The 19,887-nt window shown below is 35.2% G+C and overlaps 1 protein-coding gene across 1 annotated transcript in view; it reads right to left on the bottom strand.

Moving 5' to 3' along the window:
• Positions 1-3,797: 3,797 nt before the first annotated feature.
• Surf1 (surfeit locus protein 1) overlaps positions 3,798-19,887 on the bottom strand; it is a 115,263-nt gene continuing 99,173 nt past the window's right edge. The window contains exons 8-9 of the mRNA XM_090381071.1: positions 9,399-9,480; positions 3,798-3,912 (exon numbers count right to left, since the gene is read on the bottom strand). Of these exons, the coding sequence (XP_090237197.1) occupies positions 3,843-3,912; positions 9,399-9,480 (152 nt within the window). The 3' untranslated portion in view covers positions 3,798-3,842. The remainder of the gene's footprint in view (positions 3,913-9,398; positions 9,481-19,887) is intronic.

A 19,887-nucleotide genomic window follows, 5' to 3' on the forward strand; every position in this document is an offset into this window, starting at 1 on the left:
CTTCCTCATGTTTCTCTTAATCACCAATATCAATTCTCTTCTCAACAGCAATCCATAAGTCGCTAACTTAATGCTAACAATTCCATGTAATTTCTCTTAATTTAGCAATATCAATTTTCTTTGCAACTTCCTCAATACTAAACATTTCCTTATTTCTTGTGTTTCTTTAACTTCACTCTAAAATAATCTCCCACTTTATCTAAGTACCATTTCCAAGATAACACAGTTCAGAGGACTTAACTTCCTTCTTTTTCACGGTGGGATTCCTTTGTTTGAGTTCCTTCCACGGAGTGCAGTGATGTCTCTCTCTTCTTAGTTGAACTCTGCATCTCTGCTGTATAGTTCTTCCAGTAATGTCTGTCGTACTTCAGGATTTTGAGAACTGTTCTGTTAATACTGAAGGAAATTACCACAGCAGTAGTAGAAGCCAGGGCACTATCTAACTGTCTTGTTATTCAACTTCTGGATTAACTTCTAGCACAGGAACATGCCCGGCAGAACCCTTCACTATATAGCTGGACACTTCCAGAACTGGGCCCAAACTGAACCCAGAACTACATGGGAAGTCTACAACCCCTCCGAACAACAACAACCACAAACCCCTCTTTTGGTGCGAGCACCTTATTTATTTCCTTCTCTTTATTTATTTATTGAATTGATTGAAAGTTACAATTGCCCCTTGTACTACTTTTTTATACGCAAGCTTTTGTTCAAGCCCCAGAAGGGGTTGCATGCATTTATGTATCTTCCTCTATCTAATTTAAATCTGACCCAATCTTGGTGTTCTTCTTTAAACTCGCTCTTCTTCCTTTGGTGGGAAAACAGAATATTTTTCCCACACAATGAAATGCTTTCATCTTTTACCTCAAGATCACTTGTTCACAATACCTTTGAACTGTTCCATACCGAAATCCTTTCCCAAAATGCACTAAGTATCACATCCTCAAGTAGTGGTGTAATAGAGGGATTAAACTATTGTTTAGCTTTTAATTTTAATCCTTCTACACATGTAAGGAATGGTCACCATATTCCTTAATTGCACTACCAGGCCTACTGCCACTAATGGAAATATTTCTGTGATGATGTTTTCATTATTCCTTAAGTGCTTTATTTCCACACACACTATACTTACTAAGAGAAATATATTTGTAAGATTTTGTCTTACAGTTTCATGACATTTTCAGGTTTCCGTTGCATTTGTACTGTGTATAACAATCCCTCATTTGCAAATTCAGCAGTATTAATGATTTATTGCTGTTGATTTTTAACCTTTATGTGAATAAATCATGGATAATTATTTTTTAAATTAGTATAGAAAAACTGGTATTTTTGTATCAACAATGATACAAGCCGTAGTTTGTCACTTATTACAACAAATAGTGAATATAGAATAAATAACAACAATCTTCTTCACTGGTTACCGACCGGGCTAGCCGAGTGGGTTAAGTACCTGCCCGGCAACCCAAAGGTCGCGGGTTCGATTCCCGCCTCGGGCTTGGATCAAAGTACTGCAAAAACCTTGGGAGGTGCAATATGGCCACAGAAGCCGATGCGCCAACAACTACCAAATCAATCTTCACTGGTTGCTTATTTGAGGTAGTGCAATATCAGTAAACTTGTTGGGAAGGCATTCACAATGAGATATGTTAAAAAATAATGCCATTTTCACCATTTCGGCGATTCACTTAAGTATAACAATGATGCTATTGCACTAACCATTATTGCCTGTTGTGAATGCCCTGTAGGTTGAGGCCATAGCCTTTTCAAATTCTTTCAGTCTATTAGTAAGACACAGTAATGAACAGCTATCAGACTATAATTAATGTCACATTATTATCATTCATGTCTTTACTACACATAACTTGCATATCCCTCTGTCTATTTTATTTGTTTTTCAGGGGTAGTTATTTAAAATAAACTCTGGCTATATTTAATATTAGATCAAGATGTATAGTAATTTTTCTTATAGGAGCAAAGAAATAATTATTGCATTATATAAAATATCTTGGTTAGCTACATTTTGAGTATTACATCCAAGATTGGTTCCTCCCATTTCAAGAATTAAATTAGTGTTTTTTTTATATAACCTTTCACACAAACTAGCAGAAATTTTGCTTTAATTAAGAAAGGATGGTTGTTGACTTTCTTATATAAAGTTTTCTTTTTAATCAAACAAAGGGTATTTAGGACTATTATTGGAATAAATTATTACTTATTTTTTAGGACTAAATTAGTATAGAAAAACTGGTATTTTTGTATCAACAATGGGATTTGAATACCAGAAAAAAATGACTGGGATCCCCGAATCTCGGTATTTTAAGATGTTTGTTGTTTGTTATTTGGTTTTTAGGAGCATTAGCAACTGAGGCCATATTGCTCCGGAAATATGCGGTGGTTGTTCCCTGACCTTTCCGCATCCTCCGTATTTGGTGGTGACGGGCTTGAACCCCGGTCTAATCAAGAGGCGTGTGCTATGCACTGCTGCTCCTTCCCACCTGGCTACGGAGGCGCCCGGTATTTTAAGAGAACTTATGTAAATTTATGGAAGGATTAGACAAATACCTGCATGAAACCAGGATGATGCTGATCAAGACTTGCTTCCTTGCATAGATTTGCCTTTATTAATTTTAACACTAACACATTTAAAAGAACAGTTTTTTAAAATATTTTAGGCCTACCTATATATTTTTGAGTATTTATAAATTTTATTATATTTATGTATATATGAAACTGAAAAACAAATTGTCCTACTTATTAGCATTTTTAGATGCTGTGACCATATTTTTCAGGCATTCATTATCAAGAACTATTATGGAAACAGAACTTTTTACTGTAGCTGCTAGTGATTACATTTATGGTTCTCTTGCAAATTTTGAAATTGATAACAAAAATTGGAAAAGGTCAGTTCAGTACCTAGTACCTGTATACAGAGCCAAATGTACAGTGAACGATCGATTAGTAGGACTTAAAAAAGTAAAGTGATTTTTTTAACATCAAAAATATCATTAGGATGCAGTGTACAGGGTGATTCAAATTTCACACAGTCCAAATTGTGTTAATTTACCCTTGACATCTTGATAGGAATTGGATTGGACATCTAGGGGATGATCAGTGCTACAGTAACAACACTGTTCATTACCAGATGTCCAACAGCTGTTCTTATATGTTAGCTTTCAGTCATTAACCAATAAAATTTTGTTTACAACAAAAGCAGCACATCATTTTTCCAAGCACAGCACAACACATATTCATAATTTAAGAAGAATGATCCCCAGATTTTTATTTTTTGGACTTCTTAGAAAGGAGTGGTATGCATTAACAACCTTTACATACTGGAAGAATTAAAAGTTAATATCAAATTATAAATTTAAACAATAACTGTTCAAAAACTTTGTCAAGTCTAATCAAACATGGTAAAAAAGTTTGTGCTTGCATTCAGAATTTCATTTTGGTATTTTCAATAGATATAACTTAGGGAAAATAAAAAGCTATTGTTAGTAAAGTGACACATTATTCAAGGATATACATGCTGAATTGTCAAAATAGCACATCTGGTCATGTTACAAATTTTTTGAACTGCCCTTGTATGACTCATTTTTCATTATTATGGTGATACTTTAAAATTACTACAACTGATTTGATTTGGGAAATGCCTGTGGAAATCTGAGTACATAGTGTTGATTAGTGGATGAGTAGGTGACTATTTGATTAGTCCCTCAGTCAATCACTCTCATTTGCTTTTAACAAACTATATTTATTTTTGATAAATAAATTTCTTATTTATTTATCAAAAAGGCTTATTTCTAACATTTGAAGTAATATTTAATGCCCAAAGTGATTTTTTACATCAGTGGCAAGCTTCGAACAAAGCGATAATACCAGAGGAATGCTGTAAATCCACTTAGGGAATACCTAAAGAAATGATATTAAATAATGAAACATGTTAAGTGAAATAAAATATGAAGAAATAATTTTCTAATATGATAAATTCTAAAAGAGATAAATGTGAAAATTTGTAGGAATAGAAGAAATGTAATACAATATAATTATTGACAGTTTAAATGCAATTATTTAATTCAGATGCAAAATAAATCTCGTGGTTTTTCATTAATAAAAATCCACAATCCAACTAATTTGAATTTTACCTTGTTTGTTTTATCATCAAAGGTAAGAGGTTAATGTTTAATGGCTGGTTATTTATTTTTCAAATAAATAAACATTTGAAAAATAAATAAACAGCTGTTTATTTATTTTTCAAATAAATAAACAGCTGTCACAAAGAGAAGCATAACTTCTCTTTGTAAACTACAAAATATTCGAAGGCCATACAGATCTTTGTCTGATTTGCTTCAGCTTATTTTTACCCACAAAAAATTAGGGAAAAAAACTGGCAAGTACTTAAAATTAAATTAAATGCAAAGGACTCATTTTTTTGTTAATTATACTAAAAATTAAACAAGACATTGGTTTTTTTTTTTTTTTTTTTTGTTAGTTGTTGGTGCATCGGCTTCTATGGCCATAATGCGCCTCCCAAGATTTTTGCACTACTCTGACCCAAGCCCGAGGTGGGATTCGAATCCGCGACCTTTAGGTTGCCAGGCAGGCACTTTATCCACCCGGCTAACCCAGTCGGCAAACAAGACAATGTAATATATACTGTCCAGTCAAATTATGACCTGTATTTAGCAATTGGCTGTTTTCCTTCCTGCCACATGTGTCATGATGCGAACCAGCAAATGTACTTGATCCATATGAAGTATTTGATCAACATGGACAAGGGGCATGATCTGACGGACTTTGAAAAAGGGATAATTGTCAAGTTGCAGTATTATATCCATGGATCCATCATTGTGGCTGTTTGTTGAGTGCAGTAGTTAAGGTGTTTCAAGAGTGGATGGATCATGACAGAGCAGCAGTTGTTGGGTCAATGGTCACAGTGAACATAGTGTGAGCTGATATATGGAAAATGGTGGAACAGCACACCATGGGTTTTAACCAGGGGATGACCATCAGTGCATCCACAACCACAATCCAATGAACCCCCCTCCTCTGTATGGACCTTTGCAATAGGTGCCTGATCAAGGTACTCACACTAACTACCATGCTAACCAAAGTGCCTATCACCAATGGCATCATTGGACTACTGACAACTGGAAAAAACGTTGCTTTTTCCAATGAGTCATGTTTCCTGCTATACCATGTAGATGGTAGTTGGAGGGTACAGTGACAAACAGTACAGAAGAATCACTCCAATACCTTGGTCTAACGGAAACAGGTATGTGGCAGCAATGTTTTGGTATGGGAGATGCTTTAGGAATAGGCAATGAAGATTTACGTAATAGGTATGGGGTAACGTTGAGAAAAAGCCATGAGTTACGATTAAATTTGAAGGTATCTGGATTGCCCAGATATGATAGGAGGAAGTACATAATAGCTTTGTCAGTTAATTAATCCCTGAAGAGATTGTGCAAGGCTCATGGGGAAGAATTTTTCCCAGCATGGTTTATGCTTGTTAACATGAGAGACCATTTTACAGGATTGGGATATGCTTAAATAGAAGGGGTGCTAGAATATTTGCTTATGTTATGGATGCAGCATTAGGTGGGTTGAATAAAATGATCTAGATAATCTCGTTACTCTGCAAATGTCCCATTGGTAAATCAGTTCTTGCTATATGTTTCTGAGCATGTTCACATCGATCAAACCAAGTGCAGTGCTGATTCGTGATTTCAATTCACGAATGGATGTCGGAAGCGGCGGACTGTAAACCTCATCTTTTATATAACCCCATACACTGAAATCTAGGGTGAAAGGTCTGGTGAACGTGGTGGCCATGGAATAACATCTCCACGACCAATCCAAACCGGGACTTCAGCACTGAGGTAAGAAGTAACCGCTGTGTGGAAGTGATGGGGTGCGCCATCTTGTTGGAAAATGAAACCTTTTCTGGTATTCTCGACTGAAATTTCGTTGCACTTGCACAGCGAAACGAGTTTCATGAAACCACAGACAGCATTTTGCTTTTTCAGTGCCGTTATACGTCTCCATCGTTACAAGAACACAGAAAGAATGATGAACAACCGTGAACTACATCTCACTCATACGTGGACACCTAGCGCCATCGATCCGGAAACTTAGGATACAATACTACTCATCTGCCATTGAACTGGTACCTTACAATTAATATTTCCCAAATTATTCAGTTACTAAATTGCCTAACTAATTTGTGTACACCCTGTAAAATATTTTTATTGTCTACATATGAGGAACTCATTCCTGAAGTTATGCCGTGTATTTTTGAGACACCCTGTATTGTGTATATTCTTTGTCTGTTTGTTGGGGGGGGAACAGTTTCTGGATGATAAAACTTTGATACTCTCTCCCAAAAGTAATTTTGGTTTCACAACATAACTTGGTTATGTTGTGAAAAAAGCTGATAAAAGTTCCTCACATAACTGACAAGATTTAACTCTGGCCTTTTCCAGTGTGGGAAGGATGGTGATCATAACCGCTGTATGAACTAGGCAGTTTACTGTTTGCTGCAAAACACAAGAGGATAGGATATTCTTGGGGCATTAAGAGCCTCAGCACAAATAGTCTTGCTGGGCTTGGCATGTTTTTTCCCCTCCACAATATCTGGGCCTGGGGCACTTGACTCTCCTGAATACTCCTAAATGTATTGTATTATATACACTTGATTCCAGTTATTTGGGACACATCGGGACTAGTGCATTTTGGCGGCTGCCCCAATTATCCGAATTTTCACGTAAACAGTTAAAAATACAATGGACCCCCCCTTTACAATTGGTGCACTGTACAATCAAATCACGTTATGATTGACTCACCATAGTAGAGTGTAAAGTACTGTTCACTATATTATGTGTAGTAAGCGCCGGTCATTGTGATCACGTTTGTGAATTGATCTTTAATTCTATTAAACAGCAATTCTAATTAGCGAAAATGGGATGAATATTATCCACAGGCTATAAAAAAAGTAAAGATATATTAAGCACAAATTTACCCTTTATTACCTTACCAATTAAAAAATTAAATGATATGTGAAAATCGGAAGAATATACGTGATAATCAGAATATTTAATAAGTCTGTAATATGTAAATACTAACTAGTTGACATTTCTGTTCACTGACATTTGTGGGTGGGGGTGAAAATTTAAAACAGTAAAAAGATAAGTAATCAATAACAAAGAACATGGCACACACAACTTGGAAGTAACATGATACACGCAAGTGAGAACGGAGTAACAAGTTACAAACTTTAAAAATAGGAATGAAGAAAAGATTCTGAAAATTAATTTTTTTATATGATTGAAGATTTCATGGAAGTGTAAATACATTTCACCATAATAACCCACAGAATTCCAGCTGTCAGTATTATCGCAAATTCAATAAGATCAAGTTTACTATCCATTCTATTAAACAGCAATTCTAATTAGCGAAAATAGGATGAATATTATCCACAGGATATAAAAAAAGTAAAGATATATTAAGCACAAATTTACCCTTTATTACCTTACCAATTAAAAAATTAAATGATACGTGAAAATCGGAAGAATATACGTGATATGATGTATTGTACTAACAGAAAAGCCCAATAAACAGGCGACTGCTAATTGTTTTATGGTTGTAACCTCCAGAAATCCGACCGTACCACTTGGTTCGGTCGGAGACAATCGTAGGGTAATCTCCAGTGCTGTGGTCTCCTGCCCCGATTAAACAGCATGTTGTCCCAATTAAGCGAAGTAAACCCTGGTTATTTTCTCGATTGGTTCTGTTTTTTTAAGATTTGCCCCAAATAACCGGAATCCACTGTATTATATAAAAGAATTTCATAAATGCAAAAGTGAAAATTGTGTTAATAAAAGCTGCCAAAAGGTCACAAAGAATGAGGGAAAATATATAACTGATTAAAATTTTTTTGACAGGATTTGTTTTCATTTTGAAATAAGATGTAAATAGTGGATATTACCCAATGGATGATCCTGTATGACACCTCTCTGGCGCTTCATGTGGGTTTAAAAAGTTTTCATAAATCTCATACCTTTCTCTCTTCACCACTCCATATATTTTGATTTGCATTAATGCCCACAGCAGACAATCAAAATATTCCAGACTGCACAGAGGCTCGTTTTCCAGGTTCAGTGTTCCAGTTTATTTATCCAGATTTCAGCTTACTGGAAGACATGCCTGCCTTCTGGCAAACCATGGTGTCTATGGCCACCTTAAGATTACATCATCACTATACTGGCCATATAATATCTAATGATTAGGAATAATCCTTTTCTCATTTTCCATTAGGTAAAACTCTGCCAAGTGGTCCAAGGTGGCTGCACCCACAGGCATCCATGAAATTTGCTGGTAGAATACATCATTGTGGATGAAGTAGTCAGCAACTATATGAATAATTTGATGACACTGGCTATTAATTTTGTTTACAATCATAAATTATTTTTCAAATGAATAAATCTATCTTCCTTAACTAATTTTATGTTACTAAGGAATGCAAATATTCAGTGTTAATTGTGAGTTAAAAAGATTAAAAATCTGCTAAGATCGGCAGCATTTAGAACAGTGAGGTATTGGGTTATATTACTAAATCTTCATTAAATTGTAGAAATCACACAATCCTCTTTTGTGGAAACCTCGTGTAACAAAACTGAGCCTTTTTATCAAAATAAACACCCATCGTTTATAAATAAAATTTTTTGCCAAACTTCTGTTATTACGATAAATAATATATTTATTTCAGTTATTTATAATGAGCCTTACCACCAAAACATAAATGTCTCACTTAATATTTGAGGATGAGAAAAGCATATACAGTTTAATATATGAACTTACAAAAACAAAATAACAATGATAAAAAAATAAATAAATAAAAAAGATTTCTTTTTCTCGATGGTATCTTAAAACAAATAAGAAAAAAGTTAAGAACTTACAAGGTATGCTAAATCAATGAAGGGATAAAGACAAACAATGGAAACTTTTTTTTTGTAAGCATATATTTTAATTGAACCATCTGTATTTAATTTTTCTTTCCATAACTATAGTAACCCTCCACATATTCCATAAAAACACTATCTGTTAATTATATTTATGAATTGGATTTGAATTATTTATTAGTGTCACTTACGAAGGAAAGAAAATAATAGGTAATGTAGGAGGTGGAGAGCTGTTCCATTGATATCCATTATTATGAAATGTGTTAATGCAAAAGCTTAATCAGTGAAGTTTTACCATATTAAGCATGAAGAATTATGCTGTAATTCTGATCTCATTCACTGTACAGTGAACATTATCAATTACTACACTAGAATAAAACATTTATTGCATCGATCATGTTAAACTACATAATACAAATTATATATGAAAAGTTTTACCACGTAATGATATAGGAAAAGTGTTCATTTCGAAGAGAGAGTCTTGTCTGCCCTCCTATTGGACCTCCTGGCACTGAACTATCTACAAAAAAAATAAAGAAAAAATTTAGACTCTGAACAGTTCAGGTTTCACATATATATAATCATAATATTTATGACTGTAAAGATAACTTTTTATCTACCCCCACCTTTAATGAAGAAGGCATAACAGTTTTTCAAGCAAGAATTGTTTGGCATTCCTTTTCATTGAAAAATAAAATAAAAGCGCTGATACAGTGGCAGCAGAGTAGTTTCCAAAAGTGCTGGCAACATGATTAAGTAGAATGATTATTTCGTGGAACAAGTGTTTCAACTAGTATGGTATGATTTTAGTTGCATTGGCAGTACATTATGCTCTCACAGACTACAATAGTTTTTTACATCTGATGCTTGCAAGATTTACTAAAAAATGTTTTGGTACAATTAAATTGGAATATATTTTGAACTATATAAAATAACACTGAATAACTTTTATAAAAACAGAAATACCTGTAATAATAAAAATTTTCAAACTGAAAATTAATTACATATCAATTATTATTATGTAAAAATGAAGATCGATGCAATAAAGCATCATATGTTTAGGAGTGTAAATATTTTATATAATATTGGTGTAAATACACCATAGAAAACTTTAAAAAAAACTAAGTTTGTAGTTTGAAGGGGCATAATTTTATCTTGAAACGGTGCACTCAGACTGCACAGTTTCAAGGATTGTTGGCCCTTCATTGTAGTCTTTTTAGTTTAAGAGTTTTCTATGGTGTATTTGCATCAGTATTATATGGAATATTTACACTCTTAAACATATGATGCTTTATTGCATCAATCTTCATTTTTACATTATCATTTGGAAAATTAAATGCACTAAGCATAATCCCTATGGGTTTTGATAATTAACTATATAATATCGGTGTAAATACACCATAGTTAACCCATATATTTGAGCTACGATTGTAGCGTAGAAGGCAACGTTTTAATTGTATCTCATAGCATAATGTGGTTGCCTTCATAACAAGATAGCTACTATTGAATTACTTCAAATAAATAACACTTCTCTAGTAGAGAAGACTACTGTTATTTATTTTCAGCGTACCACCACCACCCAGACGATCGTTTCGAAGCTTTTTGGCTTCGTCCTCACCTACCCGCCCACTGATGACGAAGCCAAAAAGCTTCAAATCGATCGTCTGGGTGGTGGTACGCTGAAAATAAATAACAGTAGTCTTCTCTACTAGAGAAGCGTTATTTATTTGAAGTAATTCAATAGTAGCTATCTTGTTGTGAAGGCAACCACATTATGAGATACAATTAAAACGATGCCTTCTACGCTACAATCGTAGCTCAAATATATGGGTTAACTATGGTGTATTTACACCGATATTATATAGTTACATTATCGTGTACACCTTCTGGCATCTCTCATATCTTCACAACTGGATTGTCATGTCTGCAATATCAGGATGCCTGCCCACCCACCGATGAAGGGCCAACAAGCCTTGAAACGGTGCCATCTGGGTGGTGGTGCCCACCGAGAATAAGTAACAATAGGCTTCTCCTTTGGTGAAGGGTTACTTATTCGAGGTAGTGCAATACATGGCAACTCGTTGTGGAGGAGCACAATATGAGATACAGATAAAATGATGCCCCTTCAAACTACAAATGTAGTTTTTTCGTTTAAGAGTTTTCTATGGTGTATTTACACCAATATTATATAGAATATCAATTATTATATAGTCAAAAATTGGAAGATAGAGGAGAAATTTGATTGGACATGGTGCAAGGTGAGGTATTGATTAAGGATGTGATGGAAGGAAAGAGGAAGAGGCCCAGAAGGAGATTGAAAACTGTGATTAAATTGCAAGGGGATGGTTTTTTTTTTTTTTTTTTTTTTGATTTGGTAGTTGTTGGTGCATCGGCTTCTGTGGCCATATTGCACCTCCCAAGGTTTTTGCAGTACTTTGATCCAAGCCCGAGGCGGGAATCGAACCCGCGACCTTTGGGTTGCCGGGCAGGTACTTTACCCATTCGGCTAGCCCGGTCGGCTAAGGGGATGGTGGATATAGCAACAATGAGGAAGGCTGAGGACTGTAATGTGCAGGTTGGCACCTCTGCTTGGGAGATATAGGGAAGTGGTTGTTGAGTTGTGTTTGGCCGTGCTCTTGGCAGAACAGTGATGATGATAATGGCTCAAAAATATTATGCAAATAGTATAGTGTAGTCTGTCAGACTGCAAGCAGAATTTAAATATTTAATTGTGTTAATTAACTATTTACACAAAAACCAAATGTGTCAGCAGGTTACAAATTTGTAAGAATACTGTTGAACAGACAATAGAAAGATACTAAAGTGTTTTGGCCACGAGTAAAATTAAACTGGCACAAGCAGAAAATTTAAATGTCTTGCAATCTGAAAGATCACTCTAGCCAAGCTTTCTACCCGGAAAAGAATGCCTGGCCAGTTCATTGCTAAAAAGAAAAAAACAATGCCAAGTTTTAAGGTGGAAAATGGATCATATAACTATGCCCCATGGTGGTAAAGTGGCAGGTTGACACCTCTGCTTGTGAATAACAGGCAAAATCCATGAGCACCAAAATGCATTAATAAGTAGTCTCTTCATGTTGTCAAATCCAAAGGCCTAGGTTACAGTTGCCATGTTCAAAGCATATTTTAGGCTTTATTTCATCAGTTAGTTCAAGAACTATTTCAGGCCAAAGGAATTCCTTTCAAAATCGTGAAGGTCATCCTCCATAGTTATATGAACTGCATCCATATATCAAAGTTGTGTTTTTGCCACCAAAAAACTGCAGTGCAACCAACGGTTCTGAAGTTTAGTAACCTTCATGGTTCAGGAAATTTGCTCAAGCCATCTGAGCTATAGACAGGGATGGTGTAAAGAATTTCTGGTAGGCCTATAACATCTATGATTCAATAAAAAAACACTGCAGGCTTGGGATGAGATCATGTCAACAAATAAAAATGGTTTCAGAACCTGTGCCCTCAGTTTGTCAAAAGCCCTCACGGGTTTGAGGATACAGTGAAGGAAGATAGCACTAAGTATCTTTGATCTTATTCATCAAGTGGACCTTGAGTGTGTTACTAAAATGTTAAAAATCGAGGACTTAAATGAACTGAAGGTTGTAAAGGAGAGCCAGGATGATGAAGTGCACTTTTATAACAAAGAATGGCTGAGGCATTCAAGAATATTACCAAAGAAATGGCATCCTTTTGTAGGATGAACCTCAATCCTGCCAGGTTCAGCACAGTCAATAGAGTCATGCAAGACAGACTGTCTTGTCACAGCGCCATTTATGCTGAGGAAAAAAGGCTGTTGCACAGTCTTATTAGCATCTCAAGACTATGTTGTAGTACTCACAGCATCATATAGTATTAATTATCCATCATAATATGCTGTAGAAATTAAGTTTTTCATTTGTTTGTAAAGTTTTCTAGTATTTTATATATTCCATATTTATGGTTTATTCATGGCTGCTAACTTTTTGGGTTTATGATGGAAAAATCATCTTTCTGATTTGATTTCACCTTTTCTCTATTTCATCATTATCATAAAAGTTTTGCAGTAACAATTTTTTCTTCACCTTTTGTTTTCTCAAAAAATAGTAACACTGTGTTAAAGCTGGAAATTTTTAAAAATTCTGCAAATTTCTTATTTTTGTTAAGAAGTACTGTCATAATAAGCATGTGACAATATTTTGCTGTCATTGTTCAGTTAGCCAAATGGGGGGGGACTTACACACTGTGTTGAAAATGAAAATTCTTTATTCTGTAAGATTTTAATTTCCAACACAATGGGTAAGATTCTAAGGTGGATTGCAGTGTGGCTGCAGAGCAGGAGGCAGATGGGCATGATTAATGGTTACTCCTCAGATCAGTAGTGTAATATTAGAAGTAAGGTCCCCAAGAATCAGTTGTGGGACCACTGTTGTTTCCGATTTTCATAAATGTCATTGACAAAGAAATAGAGGTCACAATGTCAATGTTTACAGTTGACGTGAAGATTGGGAGAGTAGTTAATGATCAGTGTCAAGCAGTGATTTTTCAGGATGGCATGGATAGGCATCACAGATGGTCAGAAAAGTGTCAAAAGCCAAAAGTGGTTCTCCTATAACTCAGGGCCTTACTGCATGGACTGTGTGGTATGTACATAGACCTTCCTGCAGCTGGATGTAATGGATATGCATTTGTGTATGCAAGGAATAAATTAAACAGAAATTGAACATTATGTTGAATGAATTTTCTTGAAGAAAAGGGTTGTTATCTTGAAAGGAATTAAATAAGGACTTATCAAGTACTTAGCTGCCTGCCTTAACGATTAAGCCTGCCATCGTGCATCTAGCTAAATTTAAAAGTATCTGGAACTTTGCCAAAATCTCTACGATGAGCCTCATTAGAATTTTTCTCAGCTTGGTCAGTGGTTGCTAATAGAAGGGATTGTTTTTATAGAGTTGAGATAAAATTGAATATAAGAGGTGCAAGAATGTTTGCTAATGCTATTGAGGCAATATTAGGTGGACTGGAAAACTTAGTTGGGGGACAGATATACAGACTAATAGTTTGAGAGCCATAAGCAGAGGTGGAATTAATTGTTGCAATGCTTCTATTTATAACACAGTAACCTGAAAAGCAAGGGGGCATTACAAGGCCTGCTGGGAATAGCAATTATATGGCCTGTGTATGATGAAGCCACATAAACTAAATAGAACAGCTAATCATCATAACTGTGTTTATCACTCTCTTAACCCCCCCCCCCCATTTATTCTTAAACAAGAATTTAAATGCTCTTGGCTTTGACAGTTTGGGCTGAAATTTGGACAGGAGGTGTGTTCTTGGACCTTTTTTTCTTTGAGAAAACCATGATAGAAAAAGCTACCAGAGACTGCTAAAAAACAAAATAATTACACCAATGCAGTCCAAAATTAATTTTCAGAATTGCTTTTTTATGCAGGATGGAGCATCATCTCAATATGCAAAGATTGTCTGTGTATCCTTAGGGAAAAAAAGTTCCCAGGTTGATGAATCAGACAGAGGGTTTCCATGAAATGCTCCATACTCCCTGGATTTAATACACTGATTACTTTTTTGTGGGAATTCTTAAAGGATAACGTATTTAGTAATAAGCACAAGTCTCTGCTGGAGCTTCAGCAAAGTGCAAAGTGTGTTAGTTGGCTGATGGCACCAGGGATTTCCCCCATCTCCACATTGTGTACTCTGTTTGTGTAGCATAACTCTGTGTAGGCCAGAGATTTAAAAAGTGTGAGAGGAGTGGAAGGATGTGTAGTGTTGTGTAAAGAAATTTCTGAAGAACTGTGCCTTGCTGTGTATTGCTCTGTGCCCAAAAAAACTATAATTTTGTCATCATCAAAATGGCAGCCATATTGAACAGATATAATTTTTTTAAAAAGTTTGATTCTTTTCTATTGTTCTAGCATTAATTAAAATTAAATTTTTATTTACGCTAAAACATGTTTCCTTATGGACCACCAAGTACTTTAAGTCTGTATTCACACGTGAAGTTTTTTATCTATCTAATACAGATTAGGAGTTAAAAATTGATTTTATAATAATGGAAAGGAACGTAGAAGAGAAACTGCTGCAGCTAAAAGTGAACAAAACATCTGGGACTGATGGAATTTATCTAATTATATTAAAAGAAGCTGTAAAAGAGGTAGTTAAACCATTAGTTATAATAATGAAAGCATCCTTAGATTATTCAGGAGAGGCCCATACAGATTGGAGATGTGCAAATGTATCTCCTGTTCATTGAGGCGGTTAAAAGGGTGAGGTAGGCAATACAGACCTATAAGTTTAACCTCTGTGCCAGGGCAAATAATGGAGTCAATAGCTGAAATGTAAAGAAGGTAAGATCAGCTTGATAGGAGTGGAGTTGTATGCCAATCACAGCATGGATTAAAGGTAGATCATTCCTGATCAGCAGTGCTTTTTTTGGGACTGTACGTAATGGTACGGCATACCGGTACCTTTATTAACAGTGATGTGTGACATTTGGATGCAGTGCACTTCGAAGTTTGTAATATTCCGTAAATTTTTTTCACGTTTACCTACTATTCAAATAAGCTTAAAATTATTTAACGAAATTTTCATTTTTTACCGTCGTTGTTAAGATATTTACTATATAAAACTGTATAACCATTTTTATAATTCTAAATTACTCAGTCAGGCCTATGTTTAACGAAGTCCTTTTATAGTGAATTATTTTGAATTTCCCCTGGAAGTTACATTTAAAATAGTTTCCGTTGAGCGAAGAAAATTTTCATATAGCGAATGGATTAGGAGAGAATTAACTTGGTATGCACTGGTCGCATTTCTGGCCTTCAGGCAATTAGTGCTGCTGTGCAAATTAAGAGAGCTAAAGCATTCTACAACTTAGTGGTACCTGGTAAAACCTATCCGACCACCTGTCCCACATACAGAGGAGTTGCGGTAGTCAAGAGTGAGCAGATCAAGGTGTATTCCCAATGGGCTCTGGCCCACCTTCTACTGCAGTGGTGTCCAACCTTTTCCCGTACAGGGGCCATATTCAAAAAAATTCAAAGTTACATTTCTTTATTGTGTTACATTTTCCATATCTCATTGCATGTAAAAGTAAAATTGAAAATATTCAAAAATTTTATTAAGTACAATACACAATTACGTTTACTGAACAAAACATTTAATGAGAATTTTTTTGATAATTAACAAAATTTAAAATACTCTTTTAGTTCATTTTCCTTGCGGGCTGTAGGTTGGACACCACTGTGAATCAACTGTAAGTGCCCTGTTGAAGAATTAGGAGAGGGTGATTTTCTTTTAAAATTTACGGAAAATGTGGATAACGTGGAAGTGTGTTATCCACATTTTTCCATAAATTTTCCCTATCTCTGTTTACATGGTCACAGTACCTGAATATCCAAATGACACTCACATTTTCAACAGTTTCAAAAAAAAAAAAATTCAAATTTAACAACTAGTGACAATACTGATGATGAGAGATGGAAAACAAGGACAACGAAGGTATTTAAACCTTCAAAACATGAATTGTTGGCATTTGGTGAAAGTGAAGTTAGAAAATTGTAAATTAGGTTACAGTTAAATGAAAGAGATGCAATTCGTGGATATCTAATTGATAAGGTTTCTGAAGAATTGAGGAATATGATGAATGGTCTCAGTACGATACCAATTTCATCGAGTGAATGTGAATGAGGATTTTCACAAATAAATCTGATTGCCAGCACTTCGTTGATGACAGAACAGTTTCATCACTGTTGTTTCTTCTAGGTACCTCCGTAGCCAGGTGGGAAGGAGCAACAGTGTGTAGCACACGCTTCTGGATTAGACTGGGGTTCGAGCCCATCACCACCAAATACGGAGGATGCGGAAAGGTCAGGGAATGACCACCGCATATCCCGGCGCAATATGGCCTTAGTTGCTAATGCTCCTATAAAAAAAAAAAAAAAAAAAAAACCCAAACTGGTGTTTCTTAAAATTGTAGGCTCACCACTGACCTGCTTCGATCCAGCAAAATATGTCGATTCATGGCTGCTTCGGAAACGTCATTCAGCATCCGACACACAAGGAGGAAGAAAAGAAGTCTGCATAGGACAGGGGTCAGCAACCTGTGGCTTGCGAGCCACATGCAGCTCTTTTAACACGTAACTGCGGTTCTTTAACTTTACAGCTCACATGAAACACAATTTGAAATGGAGTTAGAGGACTTAAAAATCAAGGACGTGTGGAGTGCAAGACTAAAATGCCTTAAAACTGAAATTGAGGATTTGTAAAGGCAAAAGGCTGCCCTTGCAATTCTACAGAAATGGACGGCGATAGACGAGTTTAAAATGCAGACCAAATTGTGTTCGATGCGTAGAATAACTTACTGGACTCATATATAAATTTGAAAATATTTGCGTTTGGACTTCTCAGTTTTTAGTTTGACGTATTTCTGCGAGCAAATATTTTTGAACATGAACTATATTAAAAATAAATCAAGAAACCGTCATCTGAAAATGCGAGCATGTTTAAAGCTCAGCATGTTTAATTACGACATACTTGCATGATGTTGAGAGACTCGCTCAAGAAGTTCATCAGCAAAAGTCACATTAATTCATACCTAATTGAATGTTTGTTACGTTTTTTTCAGTATTAATAAATATTTCAAAATATATATATATATATATTTTTAATAAACACCTTCCCACTATTCCATTTCTTAAAAAACTCTTGCCTTCCTCCCTCCTCCCAGCTTGAGCTGAGGTGTGCGGCTCTTTGGATTCTCTCTCTTTTTTTTTTTAATTAGATCAAAAATGGCTCTTCACTCAAAAAAGGTTGCCGGCCCCTGGCATAGAGTGTCAGATGAGAACTTAATAAAAATTTGGAATATTGTACAAAAACTTTCTTATGAAATAATTTTTATTTATTTTATTATTTTTTCCTTATTTTACTCGCATTTTACTTATTTTTTTATATACTTGAATAATAAATTTATACTTAATAAACTATGTTCATATACTTAATTTGTTGTTCTTATTCTAAAAACATTACTACTAAAGTAACAATATCAGGAAAAATATTTTTTAGAATACTTTTTATATCCTTTTAATTTTAAATTTTTCCTGATAGCAAAGAATAAGTACCGGCACCTATTTTTTTAACAAAAAGAGCACTACTGATCAGTCTGATTAACTAGTATGATGTTGCCATAAAGAGACTAGATGCAAAGATTAATTTAACATCATTTATTTCAGTAAAACCTTTGATACTGCACTTCATGTATAATTGTTGTATAAATTGGAGAAATATGGCAATAGGTGCAGTTTACTATGGATAAAAGGAAGATTGGTTGGTTGGTTTTTAGAAGCATTAGCAACTAAGGCCATATTGCTCCGGGAATATGAGGTGGTCATTCCCTTGACCTTTTCCGCATCCTCTGTATTTGGTGGTGACGGGCTCGAACCCCGGTCTAATCAAGAAGCATGTGCTACGCACTGCTGCTCCTTCCCACCTGGCTACAGAGGTGCCAATAAAATGAAGATGAAGTGGTAGGAGACAAAGGGTAGATATAAATGGTTACAGCTCTTCTTGGACTAATTTGATGAGTGGAGTTTCACAAGGATTGGTCTTAAGCTGTTTACTGTCATTCATGTTTATTACTGATATCGATGTAGGCATTTCAAATTTGATGTCTAAGTCTGCTGATAGTACAAAGGTGGGTACAGTGGTTAATGAGGGTATGCTAATTAGAGAAGATTTGGATAAACTAAGTAGATGGGCTAAATAGTGGAAACAGGTTTGGTTTAATATTGATAATATTGTTTAATAAGTAAAACGACTTACTGGTAAAGTATCAACATGAAATTTTCTGAGCAGTGCAAAAGGCTACTAGAATAGCCCATGGGGGGGATCTGTCAATGATATAGAGGAACTTTGCCAGCAGGGACAAAGGGGTGATTATTATACAGTAAGTCCTCGTATAACCCGTGTTTACACTACACGAATTCGATCATACATGATTTATAAACAGGGGAACGATATCTTATATAACACGAACCGAATTCGCTTATGCACGATTCGCCTTTGTGTTTACAATAAATGGCAGTCGAATGCGGAATCACCCCAACTGAACGCAACACGATAGGAATGAAGAGAAGATTCTGAAAATGTATTTGTTTTTTATATCAGTGAAGGGGAAACACATTTCACCATAATAATGTAAAAAGCAACACAATTCCAGCTATCGGTATAATCGCAAATGCAATTAGATCGAGTTTACTACCAGTTTATAACAGATTCCACTAGCAGAAACGCAACTGGAAATTGTTTTTATTGTTTTATGGTAGTAACCCCTAGAAATGTGCTTTAGTAAAATGTGAGGTGTTGGTAGTGTATCTCTGCCTTTACACTGTTGTTTATTCAGTTGCTACAGCTTTGTTTATGTGTATCAAGCGTGCCTCTTCGTTTTATAATTGTGCTTTATTCCCTAAAAATGAGTAAAATACTTAAAAGGTGTAAAAAGGAAGTGTCCTGGTGAAGACACTGCAGATTCAGAGAGAAAAAGAAAAGCAATCGATAAACAGAGGCGGACTGGGTAAAAAAATTCTTACCGGGGAAAATTTGTAGTAGCCTCATACTAGCGTTTATGGCCAAAATCACACCGACCACCGGGGTTTCCCCGGTAAGGCTTATGGCGCCTCTGTCGAAAGAGAAAAAATATGAAATTGTGAAATGCTTTGAGCGAAATGAAAGACCATGTGATATTGCACGTGATACAGACCTAAATGAGGCAATGCTGAGAATTATAAAGAATGCAGAGAAAATAAAAACAACTTTCATAGCAGGAATGACTCAAAGTGTAATTAAAATCCATTAGATTAAGACACAAAGAAATGAAAGAAATGGAACGGCTGTTATCTGTTTGGATAGAAAATCAAAAAAAAAC

The sequence above is a fragment of the Mastigoproctus giganteus genome, chromosome 9 (assembly GCF_048544385.1).
Source record: "Mastigoproctus giganteus isolate SK-2022 chromosome 9, ASM4854438v1, whole genome shotgun sequence".
NCBI classification, from domain to species: Eukaryota; Metazoa; Arthropoda; class Arachnida; order Uropygi; family Thelyphonidae; genus Mastigoproctus; species Mastigoproctus giganteus.